This window comes from Bombus vosnesenskii, unplaced genomic scaffold (genome assembly GCF_011952255.1).
Source record: "Bombus vosnesenskii isolate JDL3184/JDL3185 unplaced genomic scaffold, Bvos_JDL3184-5_v1.1 scf7180000013264, whole genome shotgun sequence".
Classification (NCBI taxonomy): Eukaryota; Metazoa; Arthropoda; class Insecta; order Hymenoptera; family Apidae; genus Bombus; species Bombus vosnesenskii.
In genome coordinates this window covers 3,625,614-3,644,774 of record NW_022882924.1, presented here as the reverse complement: position 1 = coordinate 3,644,774, position 19,161 = coordinate 3,625,614, and the positions used below count along the sequence as shown (strand labels likewise).

General features: G+C 42.3%; 1 protein-coding gene across 3 annotated transcripts in view; it reads left to right on the top strand.

The window, feature by feature from the left end:
* LOC117241051 (lachesin-like) overlaps positions 1 to 15,147 on the top strand; it is a 283,131-nt gene extending 267,984 nt beyond the window's left edge. For all 3 annotated transcript variants that reach the window (XM_033507043.1, XM_033507047.1, XM_033507041.1), the window contains one exon: positions 1,915 to 15,147. In XM_033507043.1, the coding sequence (XP_033362934.1) occupies positions 1,915 to 2,024 (110 nt within the window). In that variant the 3' untranslated portion in view covers positions 2,025 to 15,147. The remainder of the gene's footprint in view (positions 1 to 1,914) is intronic.
* Positions 15,148 to 19,161: the final 4,014 nt, after the last annotated feature.

Here is a 19,161-nt window from a genome sequence, read left to right as displayed (position 1 = left end):
CGCTGTCAAGTTGACAGGTAATTCACAGCGCTGAAAGCAGCTTCTTCTGGCGGTAACTTTGATTTCGTGACCCTTCGACGAGACCGTCGCGAATTTGTGGAGGAACGAGTGGCAGGTCCGTGACAACCGGCTGAAGATCGACCCTTGTTTCTCTTTCTCCCTGTTCTGCTTTAAATTAAACCGTGTTGCTTCTACAGCATGAAGACACTGTAAGTTTTCTTAAAATTTCAATATCGTCGAGCATCGCGGGGGTGGGAATTCATATGGACGACGAATAATCGAGAACCGAGAGAATATTTATGCTAGAGTATTGGCAACTGAACGGAGAATGATTCAGAGAATGCAGGTTGAAGTTTCGTATATACTGTGATACGTGAATATTTTGATTATACCCGATAAGAATGTCTATTGTGCATACGAGATTTATAAAAGCGCATTGAATATGAGGAACAATAAGAAAAATTGGTAGCGAAAATTGAAATTGAGCGAAATAAGGTTCGAGAAAATGGAATCGTGTCGAATAAATTATTCTAGAATTAAATTATCGTTGTTCTTTTTCTATTGTATCGTTTCATTATGATTCCGCGTATTATTTTACTTTATGTTTATCGAGTAAAAAATTGCCTGCGATCCAACGTTGTACAAAGTGTTTTTCGATAAAAAAGGTAACCTATATACTTTAGAAATATTCTAGGAATACGTCGAAAAATAGGTTGTGCAGAGGAAAAAGAGTTCGAATACGATAACAAGTGTTTTGTTCGTACAATCATCTGAAACGCGAACGAAAGCATAGCAGAAATTTTATTTAACACCGACATCTTCAACAGAAGAGAATTTAGGTGTAACATCCGTGATAGAAGAAACGTTCTCGTCGTTCTAGCGAGGAAGGCTGTATTTATTGGAAAACCACTGAGATCTTGGTCGTTGCACGAGCGAGCTTAGATCAGAGATAGCACGAAAGAAACACCCGTGGGATTTTAGACGAAAAAGTTCCACTCGAAACTCTTCGCTTTCTCCGTTGCTTAGACGAGTTTTCTGGGACAAGTTTTCGCCCGGCGATATCGTTCTCCGCGTATGCCGTCACATACGCGGCCAGTATTTCGAAAATCCGTTCCTCTACTTTAAATGTTAATTTAAATTCCGTACGACGCGACTTTCTGTCGATGACCGAAGGCTTTAGGAGAGTCGAAACATTCGTTCGAGCGTAAATACCGGCTCGTTTTATTCGTTGCAGAGATAAAACAGTACTCGAGTAATTTTGTCACAGCGACGAGAAATGTTTGAAATACTTTCCGATCGCCGGTTGTAATTCAGCCGCGACCGGGATTCCGCGGTAGCGCGAAATTTTAAACGGCAAATGCTCGAATAGAATTCCATTTTGACACCTAATTACCGCGATAATAAGCTTTGGAAATTAGGAACGTCTGCTGACCACACGAGCTACGGTGCATGATTAACGTGGCCAGATTTACGCGTAAGCCAATGACTAAACCGTAATCTACAGGGACTCGAGTCGTGTAACCGGAAAATTATAATTCCCTCGCTCCCGTTCCCTTATGGATGGATTTACCCCGTTTACATCGTCGCTAAACAACGATGAATTCTATTCCAAGTACGTCCTTATAGATTCATATTCGTAGCTCGCGTAGAATTTTCCAGGCTCTCTATTCCAATAGCGTAAAAACAATCGAATTCCAAAGAAGTAATTCTCTTGGCTTCTCGTTCGAAACGAAATTCCCGTGGTCCTGTACGATCGTCTTGTATACGATGCATAACCGGAACGTGTAAGAGACACACACGAACAAACACGTGCACTCTACATCTTTTTATCGTGGAACAGAAGCACGGCACTCAGCCGGCTGCGAGCGCATAAGGCGGCTACGAAGTAACGAGGAAAATGCATTTCTGTTTCAGGAAGCGCGTACATCATAAGATGGAGTGCCCCGCAACTGATGGTGGTAGCGGTGCAGTATATCCTCACGGGGCCCTATATGCCCCCGTACGTGCCCCAGACGGCGAATTAGGAGATGGACCACGAAAAACGTGGACCATGTTCGTCCAGGACGTTCTGTCGCGCCCTGTGTACGTGTGTCTGACCTTTGCATCTCGATCTACTCGGAGCGGAGAGCCGCGCTTCAAAATACGATGCATCTGCGAAATACGATATTAGCGTATCGAACGTAATCTATCAACGAGACGAAAACGAGAGTGCCCTTTTTATTTTTTCGTTAATGGCAATTTGATAGGTAGGATAGTAAAAGTAATAACGAAATAATTTTGCGCTAGGATATATCTAGAACAATTATTTGTTCTATGAAAGGAACGAAACGATATGTTGGATTAATATTTGCGATTAGATTGACGGTTGATGCGATACATTAGCGGAAACAGACGAAATTATTTGTCAGCCGGGTTGTATACCTTTAATTGGATTGTTAATCGCAATCGAATATTAATTAGGGTAATTGAATTATGTATCGGCAGCCGCTGGATTACGGGCTTAATTAGCATCAGATATTTATTGTGAGGTGAATTATCTTGGTAAATTATTTGTCGGAAGTAATGACGTATGAACAGGAAACGAGCCGTTTTCCAGCAGCAATATGACATTGCACCGCGAGCCTGTACTTAATCGATGCAATTAGAGAGAAATTTATATGGTGCTCGTCGATGTCTCTCGAATTTTTATTTTTCACCTCTATACAGTGTTTTATGGTAATGATTTACAACCATACATGATGGCATGCAATTTTCATAATTCTATCATTCGAGAAGCATGTGAAACCGTGGTAGAGAATCGTAATGAAAATCGATAACACTTACGTTGTTTCGATGGTCCAGCGTAAGGCAAAGGATAACAGTCCCGGCTGACGTAAACTCTTCCTTCTTCTACAATTTGCAAGAAATGGAAAGTTAACTCGATCTTTGAAAATTTGAAATAAAGTTGCAAATACCGAGCGGAGCACGGTATCGTGACGAGATAAGTCAAGGCTAAAATATGAGTAAAAAAGAAAAAAGAACAAGACAAACGTTGGAGCTCTAGGAAAACCATCTCCAGGTCTTTTCATCGAAATACTCCGGGGTTAACACGTAGCGCGATAAATTCCGAAAACAATCAAACTCGCCGGAGCTCGACCGCCTTTCTCCCCAACGCTCAAAATGATAAATCTGTCCTATGAGAGTACATACTTGGCGCAGGTGAACAAAACAGACCGAACTCTGGATTCTCCTTGCGATGCGCGAGCGTTTTCCATGTTGCCTCGTTCGACGTTACACAGAGAACATACGATATCGCGTCAATTAAAACGGCATAGCCGTTCCAATTGGGGAAAAACGCGATGTTGTTCGATAAATCTCGCAGATTACGCGATCAACCGGAAAGGGAAAAAGGAAGAGGAGGTGAAAAACTGGAAAGCGAAACACGGCGTGGCCGCGATCAGAAACAAGGTGTCCCTAAAGACAGGGGAGGTACGTGCGTAGGTTGCGTAGGTTGCGTAGGAAAGTCGCTGAATGGAATCTGCGATGCCGGAGACTTTTCAAGCGCGACCAGGAAGTAGCATTCAAGTAGATAACCCTCGAGGGAGAGAAGGGGGAATTTGATTAATGCTTCGGCACGTGAAAAATGGCGCTCGTGTCCTCGCGAGCGAAATCACGAAGGTTGGCAGGAACGTAACGATGGTTTTCGTGATATTTTAAAAACGGTCGCCACCGGAGAATCCAATTATCGAAACGGTTCGTTGGATCGTTGCTCGACGGCGGAAACTTGGTTCTCGTTTCTCAAAAAATTTCACGAACCTCGGCAACTCGCTGATTTTCCTCCCGACTCGCTTCAACTTTCACAAATTTCATCTCATTTTCTCCCTTTTTTTATTTTCGTTCACTCTCATATTTTTCGCCCGTTTTGCAATTTTTCCTTTTTCCCTGATTTCCCGATTAATATCAGCGCAAATATTAACGCGTACCATCGCGTCGGTCGAAATTAATTTCTTCGTTGCGTTTTAATTCGCGGGACGCGTCGAAAATTCCTCGATGAATGGGGCATCCGGCGTTCGAATTTCGTGCTGTTTCATCGACAACGCTGGCCCGCGGATGGCGTTACTAATTTATCGAAATACATTAAAAATCCATGCCGCAATCGTGAATGATACACGAAGAGGAAATTGAAACGAAACAGGCTCGCTTCTAATTTTAACGCGACAAAAGTGTCGCTGAAGTGGCCGGTGAAACATTTCATGAAGCCAGCCGCGCGTTTTCCCTCGGCGCGCTCGTGCCTGACGCGCTCTCAAAGACCGAAATTACTATGATTTCCAAACGAACGTATTAATTCTCGTGGCCCCTGTAATTAAGAAACTTTCCATTACCGATCGTGTAATCGGCACGTGACATGTAATTGGGTTTCACGATATCGTCTGTGAGAAGCTGCCAAATTGAAATACGCTAGCCGTTCGAATTAATTACCGAAAGAAGACACAAAGACATCAAACGACACGGAGAATTCAATTCCCGGGCGTGACTGGCGAACGAATCGTCTACCAACGTCGGTGTAGGCCCTGGTTAATCGAAAAACGTTGATTCGTAGGCTGTCAGAGACGGTCGTGAATTCGAAATTGAGCTAACATTTCATAATCCAGTCGGTAACGAAACGCAAATATTAATAACCGGTCAGGTGCTTTGCCAGTAATTTAATTTCACGGAGCCCAATAACGAAACATCGGCTACTCGACGATGAAAATTATAAAACGATTCATATCGCTAGTACGAAAAATTTGTTCACATCTCAAGGCTCCCTGGTCTTCTACGTTATCGCGCAACACGCTCCACAACGTATTCGTTTCCGTTGTCGTTTGTTGGTTTCCGGAAATCGTATAACGTCGTAAAAATTAAAGCCTAGTTTCGGCCGTGGATTCTATTTCACCGGTTTGCAACGACGAAACGTTTTCATTGGAAGGAAAACCAGGTTGAAAAGTCAAGGAACAGAGGCTACGCCATGGAATTAATAGCAATAGCAGTACTAGTAATAGTAGTAGCAGTAGTAGTAGTAGTAGCAGTAGTAACAGTAGTAGGCTGGTTGACGCATAATTCTGCTTCCGGACGAATCGGTAGAAACCATTTGTGTGTCTGGTCTGGATAACTCCGTTCGTCGGTCACGCAAGCGGCTCAGGGAAGCCAGTATGAAAAGTTTCGATCGCGCGAAAAGGGCTTCGATAAAGTATCATTCGGTCGGAAAGTCTTGCAACTGGAAAGTTGGCTCACTTCGAAATTGAAAAGTTCCCTTTTATCGGTGATACCGACGGTACGGTGGTATCTTTCGCCGAATACCGAGATCCTGGAATAAAGATTCTTCGAAAACATCGACATAAAAAAGAAGAAAAAACGAAAGATAGAGAGAGAGAGAGAGAGAGAGAGAGAAGAGGGAAAGAAGAGAACGAAGAAGCAGAGAAACGTGATTTCTTGTTTAATGTACGAGAACGAGAGATAAAGCGCGGTGGAAACTCGTACGCGATGCTCGAGGAAATTTCCTTGGAAAACCGCGAGACGACTGATTCGAGCATCGAGAAACGTTCAACGGCTTGGTCTCTGTTTTCGGATTAGCATTTAAATGAAATGGCGAATTAGTGCGCCGTTTTAGATTTATCTTTCACGAGCGAGCGTCGTCAACGCGGCGCCACGCAAAGCTCCGACACAGTCGAACGATAGACTCGTTCGAATTCGGACCACGAACCAACCGAACAGCTACATTATACGATCCTCTCTACGGTTCTGCTGTAATTACCACCGCCGCCAACGATTTAATCAAGACATCTCTATTTACCTGTTCGTCGTAAAATATTCTAAAATATCTCCACTCAAATTTCCGATATTATACAAGATATTCGCCTGAATTTCCTTAAACTGAGACAATCGTGGATTTTCTACAAAGATATCGTCGCGGCTGATCGATTACACGGATCGGAACAACGAATTAGGCCAACAGCTTTTCGACGTTCGTCCGTGTCGAGGAGATTCCTGGCCAAAACGGGTAGACGATCGTCACGCAGGGGAAGAGAACAGGCATTCAGATTCGAACCACGAAACAGCGCGCACGGGCGAAATATCTCACGCCAATATAATTGTACGCGTTTCAGAGGTATCATTTCGTAATCTATGTAGTCCTGGTCGGATGGGGGATTATGTTAAGCGATGCGTGAGCGGCCACAGTCCACGGCAAGCCAGGCGTAACAGAGATACTGCTCGGTGACGTCGTTACACGCCACGGGTGTATTGCCGCGTCCGCGGCCCGTGCACGCGCCGATAGAATACACACCTCCCTATTTAGATGCGTGCACGGATAGGAGCCGTGTATCGTCTGGTGCACGCGCGACGTGAATTTTATTCACAGCTCTCTCTTTCTCTCTCTCTCTCTCCCTCTCTCCCTCTCTCCCTCTCTCTCTCTCTCTCTCTTTCTGCCAGCCGTTATTCTATTTCACGGCCGTTACACGAAATTAATACATCGATTGGCGGATGTTTCGTCGCACTGCTTCACCGATATTAAACGGCAATAGAATTACTCTACGAGATGATTCTGGAAATCAAAGAGTAGAGCAATGGAACGATGACACACATAATGTGACACGCGACACAACGGAGTTGTAAAATTAGCGAGGAGTAAAATTGGTTCGTGTCATGGATGTCATAACGAGTGACAATAACAATCGACAATACACGGAGGGCACAGAAGCCAATCAACGTCAGTCTTTCATTAAGAATGATCTACGTCGTGCAAATACCTCTTACAATACAATATACGATCTTACATGGACCAGCAACATAAATCACTTACTGCCACACTTCTCTACTGCCACTTTAATTTCCAGCTGTATTATAATCTAAGAAGATCGATTTCTATTGAAAAATTGCTATTACAAAACGCGTTATTATTGCAAGATTACATAAAACGACGTAGAGTTCGTTAAGGCTGGTCGAAGTTAGCTCTAGTTTACGTAAGAACCAAGCCCTCGACGAGGCAAAGAATCCAGGTTATGTAAATTACCTCTTAAGTAGATGATAACCCAAACTTAACCCAGATTCGAGGCACGGTTAAGGCTCTCTATCCTCCGCTCGTATCTTATCCTCGGTATATTATTTTTTGCGAGTCGCGATTAGTTGTCGATTACCAAGAACCAACCGTTAAATTTCCCGTTATTCACCGCGACACGAACATCCGTTTCTCGTCGTGATCACGTCCGAAAACGTTCCCGTCCAACATGCATTCCACGATGCAAAATAAACGAGAAACGCGTTCGCACGCGATCGCCGAGGCGCGCGTTTATCCTTCTGCATGCATGTCCGAAGGCGGACATCATGCTCGTTCACCGTGACACGCGGTCCGATTAATAAGCAGAAAATTGCAACAGTGCGAACAACAACGAAGCCGAGACTAATGGTCGTCCTCGTGGATCGTGCTTTTCTCTATGTTGAATTACAGAAAAGAGAGAAAGAGAGAGAGAGAGAGACAGACAGACAGACAGACAGACAGAGAGGGAGAGAACAGCTCGACGCTGTATATTTAACGTTCTCTGCTTTATATCGCGAACTAGATTGAAATTTAACGATTTTATTTAACGAGAAAATTTTATATTGGACGATCATTGAAATTTTTTATCCAGTTCGATGAATTTCAAAATTACTTCCGCTCCAATGATTTTTTAATCCTTTCGCTTTAAATATATTTGTTATTTAACATTTTATACAAATTAAGCTCAATGACTATCATAAACCGCTGAATATGCTTCTTTCTGGCCGAAATTCAGGTCGAGTAAGAAGTTCGTTCGGCCGCCGGATTATTGGTATTTTAAACGTGTTACGCGCATGGTCAAACGTCGTGTGTCGGACAGTGAAAAAAATTCATGGCTAATGTTCGCCTAATTGCGTTACGATAGAAGCTGGATCAATTTCATCGAGGTCGGTCAGTTTGGTTTCCGAGGAGTCAATCGTATTTTCTAGTGCTAATATTAGAATATTTCATTTTTCAGGGAATTTACGACGAGTAATATTTTATATCGTCGCTTTCACGACACCGAACGTATTACTAATGCAATAACGCGCGGTACCGCGTAAATTTTATTCCGTTTCAAAGCGCAAATATCGCCGCTAATTCAATTTAAAATATATGTATTCGTCATGTTTTTTCGTTATATTAAATTCGTAATAACGTTTCGCGAACAATCATTTTGAACTTGGCCGTCTGACGGTTCTGTAGCTTCTCGAACCAAACGTTAATTTCAAATTAACGACGTAAAAGAGGAGAAACGATTCGGTGGATGGAACGATGGCACGAAGTGGTCGTCGCCGTCGAACTCGTCGAACAAACGTGAAAATTCGAAGCGGACTGAAAACCGACCGAGATCCGCGCAATAATCAAAGGTTTACGTTTCCCTGGGAATTTATTGCCTACCTTCGCGACCCACGCGAGAAAAAAGTTGAAAGTATTTAACTTTACGACGAAATATCACGCGGAAATTTCTTTTCATCGCGGTATTCTCAAAGACCGGAGAAACTTTTACGAACGATGGCCATGTTTAGTATAGTCTCTGTTACCTTACAAAAATATCCTTTCGTCTATCTGCGATCAAAAAATGCCAAGATAAAAAGCAATTGCGAGAGAGAAACGAAGGCAACTTTGGCGGAACGTAAACCGATCCGTAGCTTTTTATTGCGGCAGAAATCTGCTGGGTTAGATCGTTTTGTTCCTCTGTAGGGAAACAAGAGCGCAGAATTTCGTGGAAATTACCGGGCTTTGAAAAGCGAGTGGCGAAACAAAAGGATCGATTTAAATTACTTGGCCAGCGTAAGCGTATTTGCATGATAGTGATTTTCGTGGTTGTGTACGAATCAGCATAATAATACTTCTGAGAAATGTAACAGACCGGAATCGGACAAGCCGCTGTATATATAATATGAAATCAGAGGTTAGAGAGATGGAAGGATAGGCACGATACAGTTAAAATCGGATCCTATTATACATAATCTGTGTTACGGTCCGCGAACTCTTCTCGTCCGGTTTAACACGTGCCGCTCGTGGCAAAATTTACTGCCGCGAAAGTATTGTCTGCGAAACGTGTCCAATCTGTTGCTTCTTCCTTTGATTTCTTTCGTGACTCAGCTCCGATGAAATCGGTTAGCCGAATTTTATTTCACACCTGTGATCATTGGATTGGATTTCTATAGCGATTTCTCTATCGACGCGGGAAAGGAAATTCATTTACGAACCACGTCTAAAATTTCGTTTCGCTTATTTAACGTCGGAAGGAAGTAGGTTCGCTGTTATGAAATCCCGTTGAATTCGCAATTTGCATTATGCGAAATTTATTTTTAATAAAAATCAGAGACAGCTGGGAAATTTTTTAGTGGGACCGCGTTCGCGGGATTAATATGAAAAAAACTTGGCCGGGAAATATCTTTAAAATCCATCCGGAGTTTTAATCACCCACCGCTGCCGGCAGAACCAATAAAACTAACCCCATACATATCGAAACAAAACGAGGCCACTGTTCGTATTTCGTTATTTCATATTTACCGGAAAAACAGGATATCGGAGATTAAAGAGAGAATACAGAGGCAGCTACTATGGAGGAATATCTTGTCTAGTTTCGATCGCGTAAAAAAAATAAAATGAGAAAAAACATCGAGAAATGCTCTTCGTGCAACTGCTATCGAATTTATATCGCTTTAAACGAATCGTCCAAGAATTTCTTACAAAATTCACCGTCACCGTGTCGTTATCACAAAACGGCGAGGAAGAACGGAAGAGCCACGAATATTTAAATTACAAACAGGCTGCGAAATTCAACCCCGCTGATCCTTATCGTTGTATACGCAGGGTACAACTGCATCGGGCGTCATAAATGTGTACTCGTTCCACCGAGAATCACGACGATCCCGTCAGAAACGCGAACACACGCGGTGCTAGAAGAACGAAAGTTGGGTAGAAACGACAAAATGGTTTGGCGTTCTAAGTTGAAACGAGAGAGATAAAGAGAGAGGGAGAGAGAGAGAGAGAGAGAGAGTAAGTAGCGTTGGTAAGGGTGAAAATGGAAGAGAGAAAGAGAGATCGTCGTACGGTGTGGGTGGAGAGATCCTGTTATACACAGTCTGTATCATCACTTTGCGATGTACTTGCGAGCTTTTCCCGCCTCGTTTAACACGGCCCATTCATAATAGGGTGACGGCCGTAAAAGTATTGCCGGTTATCGCAGCGGCCGCACCACGTACCTCGCCAAACATTGTCCGACCTCCGATTTACCACCTCTACTGAACCACGGTGGGACACCTATTGTCCTGAGTTACGATGCACCGAGGTTGCCGACCCACGGGCCGACACTTTTACGGGCAACCCCTGCGCCTCATAATTGCCAGATTGCTACGACAAAACTAGCTATCCTTTGCCTGTACACCTCTACAACTATCGGCGAATAACACGATAAATCTCGCTACCAGGACGCCGACACAATGCAGTCTGTCGTTTATATTAAATATCGTAACCGGGTAAGAATTACATCGGCAGATAGTCATTAATTACAACACGCACAGGTCGATTTCCATGAGTTTTTTTTACTTGCGTATTTTTTTCTAATTTAAATCGATTTTTCCGTCACGATGTAATACGAAATAAACGGAACGATTACTCTCGCGGTTACGCTTCGGTCGGTCGCGGTTAGAAGCGAAGCTGCGCCGAATCGTCTTTACGTCTAACACGTAAAATAAATACTTTTGTATCGAGAGATTCAATCTCGTAGAAATATATCAACGTAAACGTGGTTAGTTAGGAAGATTTATATCCAGCCTGAGGATATTTATGCATTTGCAGAGAATTTAAACATGCAGAATACACATTAGTACGCGAAAATATACGAAACGTCCGATGCGAAGTATACGTTATAACATTTAGGAAATTAATCGAGTCACCGTATAAATTCCACCTCTCTATCCGATAAAAATATAAATTTTCCATTAACATCCGCAATGTGTCTGCAACTATGGCAAAATTATAAACAGCCACTGAATTCAGTCTATCGAGTTACGAGCCTCTCACGATAAAAATGTTCACCGGCACCGTAAAGGCATAGAAAGCTTCCTACCTCTTTGTTTATCGTCGAGGCAAAAATCCAGAGGTTGAAACGAGATGCACGTTGCAGACGTTTATCAAAGTCTTGTTGTATCACGATAATAGAAATGCTGCGAGATGTATGACGTTTAAGTTCCTCGGGGAACGGGTCGAAGAGATGGCTCTCGTCTCGCCTAATCGGAAAGTTTGATTTAAAGACGAAAGGTGGCCGCTTTGTCTTCCTGTCGATTTAAGGATAGCACGCAGCGTACTCGGAAGATCGGGGAGTTACGAGCTGAACTTCATCTACACGGGCCAAGTTTTCCGCGAACTTGGCGAATTTATTTCACGGCCGTATCAGACACGCTGATCCCTCGGAGCTTTCGAGGAGCTTTCAGATTCACATCGACCGACTTCCGCGGGAATGTTTCGAGTTTCCGGTGTTTCTCTACACCGGGACCGAACTTCTGTTCAACGAGCAGGCCGAGACACAGAGCAATCGTTCGATCGTTAAAGCGTCGAAATCCCTTAACGTCGTTCACGTTTCGCAGTAAAGCTAAGAGAATTCCGGAACTATCCGTTTTATCAATTCCTGGATAAAAGCTGCCTCTCGCTGGCCCAACGATTGTCTCGAAATCTGCTTTTCTTTGTTACCGTTTTTCCTTTTTTTTTTTTTTTTTGCGAAATCTATGAAACAATAGGACAGACATTATGCAACCTTGAAGAAGGAAGGGGTTACGCACGGCACTGTGTAAAATACTTGGACCAAAAAGTGTGTTGTTTTTACAATTGAATATAAAAACAATGTTATCGTGATTTGATAATTCGGCCCAAAAATATCGCTCGCTATTTCGTATACCATTCTCGTTCTATCCGACAGCAAGACGTACGAAAGTTGAAGATTTCACAGGCACACGAGAGGAGAAAATTGCACGATATCGAGGAGTAATAATAAATTCCGTTTGTTGTTGATTTTTAAGATCATTAGGGATAATTCCTCGTATCTACTCGTTTTCTCCCGAATCGCTTTCAAAACGACATAGGTTTCCGAAGGAATCTCGTTGTTTCGCGAGACGCGGCTCTCCTCGCAAAGGTTGGCGCACAAATTGCAAATACAATTGCACCGATCCATCGATAGGCAAATTGTGAAACAAGTTGAAAGTATTATTGCTTATACTTTAATGTATCGTTATATTATATCGAATGTTTTACGTAAGGTCCGCGACTCGAGGTAAGTAACACTTTCGGTGCTCAACGGGAGACGAACGAAGGTTTATAAATTATATTATTAGACGACCGAAAGTCCCCGAGGCAAAAGTACCTCGTGGACGAACAAAACGATCGAATCGATGGAAAATATTCGAGAATATCCTTGAAAATGGCCATCGTTTTGATCGTCCACGGGACGTAAGATGTAAGGTGAATTGTAAATAGCTCAGTGTATAAATTTCAGTTCCAGATTCATTGTATAAACATTATAAATAAAAGAAAGGGGGGAGCGTGAATTCGCGTGAACCGTTCGTATCGATTCCCGGTCTTGTCGAGAAACCTTCTCGATACGAGTTCGACGCGCGAAATCTCTGTAAATAATCGATCACATAAGAAGTGCCAAATACGTGAGTCATACATACATACATATATACATACAAGTATACGTATTATACATACATACATACATGCATACATACATGCGCATAACACGTAAATACATGCACTTACGATGCATACGAATCGAGAATCGCGCTCGTTTCCTGCAATAACAAACGAGCCGGGTGGATAACCCAGTCGATACCGAAAGTTCGGGAAGAGAGGGAGGAACGTGATAGAATAGCGGATATCCGGCTACGTTAGCCGGCTATTTGAATAATGAATGGCCTGCTGGTTCCCATGACCCTGTAGTCGAACACAGAAGGATTCGCGAATACGTCTCTCGCGATACTTACAGCCGTCTCCATACGATTGTTTCTATTTCGTACGATTATATTTGAAAAGTTGAATGCTAACGCTAGAATTACCAGAGCGGTCAAAATAGATCGACCCATGGTTTTTCATATTAATCGTTATATTTTAAATACGTATGTTTCAGGAGATTTGTATATATAGCTTTTTGGCAAATTATACGGATAAAGTCTTGCTCTTTGCCGTGTAACGCGTATCTCTTCCTTTTCGTTCTTCAATTTCATCCTTTGTTACGAGTGTCGTATTTTAATCGTCGGTGGTTCTAGTGTTAAAATAACTTGGTTAAGCACGTAAATTGTTTCTCTTGGAGTATAATCAGAGCGCAAGCGAAAGAAACGATAAATGCCGCGTCTACGTTGATGAGAATTGTTCGCGAACAGTTCGCGAATTGTTAATGTCGTGGACAGATCTTTCAGCGTCTCGTCTCCTGGATAAACAGTATTCGCTATTCGCTTACGAGCTCGCTCACACGTTCCCTCGCGAAAATCGCTGCATCGTCGACAAACGTGATTTACAATCTGTTCGTGAACTGTTGGCGAACGTCACTGTAGACGCAGCATAAGGAAAGAACACTACGTTCCTTTCTACTTCCTTTGGAAGTTCGAGAAGGTCGTAGTCGACAGAAAAATCCAATAAACTAGTTTACTGTCAAACGTAATAATTATCGACGGACGAGATAGACGTATCAGTGTGTTTCTTTATTTATTTTCCAATTGCGCCCTATGGCTGTAGCGACTAAAAGGGCGAACGATCGTTGAAACTCAACGAGGAACGTACAGGTGTGGGAAAGAAAGCGAAAAAAAGAAAACTAGCCATAAGGAGATTAACAATAACTAATTATGTCGTCGTAAGTCTCGTATCTCATAGGCAAATACTGCCGAATACCACAAAACCAATCTCGTTTACGCAAAAGCGATTCTTGTTGTTGATTATTACTGTTGAACCGAAACCAAAGAGACGATGCAAAGAGATTAGTAGAACTTTAAAACCGATGATAAGGTTGATTTTGTGGTTGGCAACGTTTACTGTGTTCCTGTAAATAAATATACATAAACGAAGGTGTAACCTGCTTAGATTAACTAACGGCGTAAATAATTATAAAGAATCGTCGAGAGGATGGAAACGAAACGCGAGATCGGCAAAATTGCCGCGACGTTTGTCTTCTTATCTCCTCCCACTGTCTCTATATTTCTCCATCTTTCACCTTCCTTCTTGTTCGTGCGAACGCGAAAACAAATTCTAACGATTGCTTTCTCCAATTTCGTACGATCCTCCCTTTTTTATGAAACACACCGGGTGTCGACGCGAGAAAGTATTTTATTAATCGATTCGTCGCAAAGACGTTGAAGGAAAATATATTTAACGTCTGTCGGTGTCAAATAAATTGGAAACGAATTCCGCGAACGAAGAGCTCGCGATAGCGGATCGCGGCAATTATTAGAAAATTTTCAAGATTCGAGATATTCGTTCCGGGAAACAAAAGTTATTCCTGAATATTCTCTCTAGCGAAATTTCTTAAAAATGTTTTTTTACGCTTTATATAAGGAAAGAAAGGGATTTCGGAACGAATTAGACGAGTCTATCCGTACAAGATCGTTGCACGATCGAGAGAAAGTTCGTAGAGAAGCGTAAGAAAGAGAGAAACTAAAGAAAACCCAGCGACCGTAGATCTGCCAAAGAGAATCTCTAGAGAGGAGGATACACCTGAACGCCAACGATGAAAAGAAAACGAGCAGAAATAAAGAAAAGCACCGAAAATCGCTTTTAATGTGCACATAAACTCGCTGCGTAGTGTTACTCTAAATGTTGCTACATTTAATATGTAAGTATAGATTGTGTTTTGACCTGTGTAAAGAAAGAGAAAGAATCGGCGGATTTTTTTATTTCGTCACTTCAAGCGGGACGTTATGTCAATTAAAAGTGTATAAAAAAAAAAAAGAATAAGAGAAAAGAGCCCAGCGAGATATTGTTACCGATGGCTGGTCCTTCCTTTCGGTTTTCCATGGGAATATGTTTTCTGTCCGTATTATTGTACATTTTTCATAATTCCCTTATTGTGATAAATTTATCTAGGACTGTACGAATAAAAGGATACAGAAACCAAACGAACACGTTGTTCTTTATTCCTGAACTATACCTTGCTGCAGAACGAGGCAGAATCGAGAACGTTTCCGATCGAGTCAACAGAATTTCGAAATGTTAAATCAGAATTTGTATGACCACTTCGTTATCGTAATTTATGTATAGGAAAGTTGCGGTAGTATAGATACAAAGTTGTAAAATGATAGTGTATTCGAATTGAATCTAATTAACAAACAGTTGTAATCAGGCCCAATGACAACGCTGATCCGCCTACAAAACTGTGCAAAACAGTGCGTCCATGCTTGGGTTATATTTCATTTATATGAAATACATAAGCATAATATTCACGTGTGAACCAACGATACTTCGGATTAAGAGATGAAACGAAGTGAATTTACTAAGCTTCCGTTTCCAAAGCCTCGGTAATATATTATTTCTGTTACAGGGCTACAAAAGTGCTCGAAACTTTTACGACAACGAGAATATTTCCAACTCGTATTGTATTAAATTAACCCGCATTTCGCGCATTGTCGAGCGAACGTGTTACATCCTTCGTATAGAGAAAATAAAAATTCCAGCAAACATCTGATTTGTTATTACGTAACGTAATTCTACGTAACTGCGACTCGCGTGTAATCGTGTAAATTCGAAAGAGAAATCGGATTAGTGCGTTTAAAAGCCACTGAAAATTATTGGTCTCGTGTACATTATGATAGGTATATTCGGGGAAATAACGTACAAGCTATACCTCATTGAATTGCAGAAATTTACTGTCGCGCCATTCACATTCGGTGCAATTACTGTCGATACACTATGCAAATTCGTCGACAATTTAGTGCTGACTAAAAATATAAAGTATTGAACACGCGTACGCTTTACGACACGCCGCACTGTTTCACGAAATTGAGTTCCGAATAACATGGTCGCGAAACAGAGAATTTCATCGCTGCACAACGATGTCTTTCGCCATTGCGCTCGCACAGCACACCTTTCAAAATGAAAAAACAATTCCAATGGTAGAATTTTTCAACGAATTTTCCTCCCAAAATTAAGACACGTGTGTATTAACCGATGTAAATTCGATTACGAATGTTTATAGAACGAGGGATAAAAGGACGAATCGAGAAAAGAAAGAAAGGAAATTGGATACGAAGTATTTTCGAGAGACGTAAAAGCATCGGTGACAGCCACGCGGATCAATCGACTTCGTCAAAGTATCATCGTCCTGGCCCTTAAGCTCCTTCCGCGCGAGGAAGCATATCAGATCATCCGATCGATGTAAAACATCGCGACTTCCGTCTTTCAGCTCTGTCCTAGCGGATTCGAGAATTTCTGCTTATATAGGCGGAAGGAACCTGGCTTCGTTAAAAGCTCTCATATAGCGTTATTTCCTATAAAGTTGATCGATCAGGTCGGATATTGCCTGGCCGAGAACCACTGCGTAAACCGATGGGCAAAAGGCAGTAGTTTGTTTAAAACGAGGACGAGACGATATGCCGAGGCGTCGCATCTGGCCGTTGGCTTTCAAAATCGAGCTACGTCGAACGAAGAGAAGAAAGCTGCCCCTCCTAACGTGGTTAACGGCCACTTTATTCGACAATCCAGTACGTCTAGGGATAAGAGCGACTTTATTTTACAACGCGTTATAAAAGGACCGAAGCAGCTTATTTCAGAACGTCGCTTGCAAGAAGGTTAATAGAAAAGGTGAAATTTTATTTCAAACGTTTCCTCTTGTGTTTCCTCTCGCCGTACCAACTCGCAGGATAAATTTGTCCTTTGTAAAATAACACCCTTCTTAAAAATAAAGACTTATTTTCAGCAGATCTTCCATTCTTATAAAACGTAGACGATAAATCGTACTTTCCTGGGGTTATCGCCGATAAAAAATATCGACGGACGTTGTTGCCAAACTATATATCCGATCTGATGATCTTCGCCTTATAATTATTACTATACGTGGACACGTATCGTCAACAAATTTACGAACTCTCGTAGAGAGTAGGTGATTTGATATTTATTCCGGCATCGATATCGAGTACTGATACGTTGTCCACGGGTCTATCCCTTCGTAGACCTTCTACACCATACTCGCTCTATATTTCCTCCAATTTCGTATTTTCGATGCGGGCACACCTTTGACTCCGCAGGTACTCGAAGAAGACAAGAGATGGAAGACTTAAAGGAACCGCCGCGCCGGTTTCAAAGTGGCACGCGATATCCCCGAAGGACCCTTCTATCGAGGATTTGAATAATTCCCTCTCTACCTCTGTCTTTTCTCGTCCCTGCCGCTAGCCGCGCTCCAGTTTCTTGCGCGTATTCTCTCAAAGATTTCCCTGCACGAGCATTGCCAATTGATTTCATTTAAATCCAATTATTACGGACGACCCAAAAATGTTATAATGGCGCCAGAAAGACTACGCTTTTGACTTTAAAACCTGCAGACAGGTTTCTACGCGCAGCCAGCTTGGGTTTACCAAGAAAGGAAAAAGATAAGGAAGAATATGAAGAAGGAAAGGGAATGAAGAAAAAGGAAATAGGACGCCTTTAGAGAGACACTAAGATAGATTTGTCGTGCCTCTGATCTGATCGTCTTTCGTATAATTCTATAATAAATAGTAGAAACGTTCGTCGTTGTATTCGTACGATACTCGTGCAAAAAAATGCTACCGTAATACAGATTAAAGTAATTCTACATCTCGCGTATCTGATCTATGACTGAGTTTTAGAGACCATAATCTCCGCTGGGTAAAGGTACGGTCAGCGTAATGGCGCTTATATAAGCCGGGATGAAATATTGGGTTTTACCAGAGTTGAATGGTTTGAAATTAAATGAAACATAAGGCCGCGATTCTACACGCGATACGACATTGTTTCTCAATTGTTTCGAGTACAGCCTGAACAAAAAAGAAAAAAGAAGTAAAGAAAGTATCGTCGCGAACTAGACCGACCTACTGTCTGTCCATTGATCGACACGATTTCCCCTCCGATTACGCGAGAATTTTCATTAAATTCTTGCGCTCCGTAACAGCCATACTTCAACGAGTGCTTCGCGAAGTGGAGCGTAAATGAAATCCAGCAGAGTCACCACTGAATGTAGTTGAAGAGGGGAAAAGGAAGCAGAGACGGCAGGAGGGAAGGAGGATCTCCTTAATTAAGATTGTCACCTTCGTCCACACGGAAGCTTGTATTGAACTGGCCGTGTTACCTTCTCTACTGCCAGGAAAAAGCGACTGAATAATGACTATGCATAAGGACGCGCAAAGGATTTCATATAAATGATAATGTTCCCGGTAGCTCCTTCCGTCTCCGGCTACTAGTAGGATGGGCTCAAAGGAATTACAAATTTCGACCGAGGGCCAAAATTGGTCGCATGAAAAATACATTTAAAAATATACCGGGGCCAAGACCCGGGGCCCCTCTCCTTCTCAATATCTCTGATATTGTCGGTAAGCTCGACTTCCCTTTGACCTTCTTTCCTCCAGTTCACAGGATGGAAATAGAACGAACACTCTGCAACACTCTGCGTTGCACCGTGTTAAAGATCAGGTTTGTACCAAGCATCTTCTCGTACTAAATATCGACAATCTCTATTTCGATCAGTCGATGATGTAAATAGACGTCTCAGTTCGAGACATCTGACAACGTAAGAGAAAAATCTCAGCGTATAATAAGACGATGGTAGGATAGAATGTTTCGAATTTTCAAAATTCTCGTGTTAAACCCAATTACTAGGAGAATATGTAAAAGACTCGCCAGGAATCTCGTGCTTATTCCCATCTTCCCTGCATCCGGCACATCGATTCTCCAACACCCTGTCCATTTCTCAATCCCTTCACGTGTTTTACCAAAGTTGGTAATTTAGCTAAATTTTGGTGAACGTGGCATGGCTGCGCGACGACATCGACTGCATCCAGCCACTTGACGATAGAGTAACTTAATTCGGTGCATATTCACAGGAAACGAACGGACGATTCCCGTGAGGCGATCATACCATGGAGCAGATTCAACGAAAATGAATAGCAGTCTCATCGAGATTC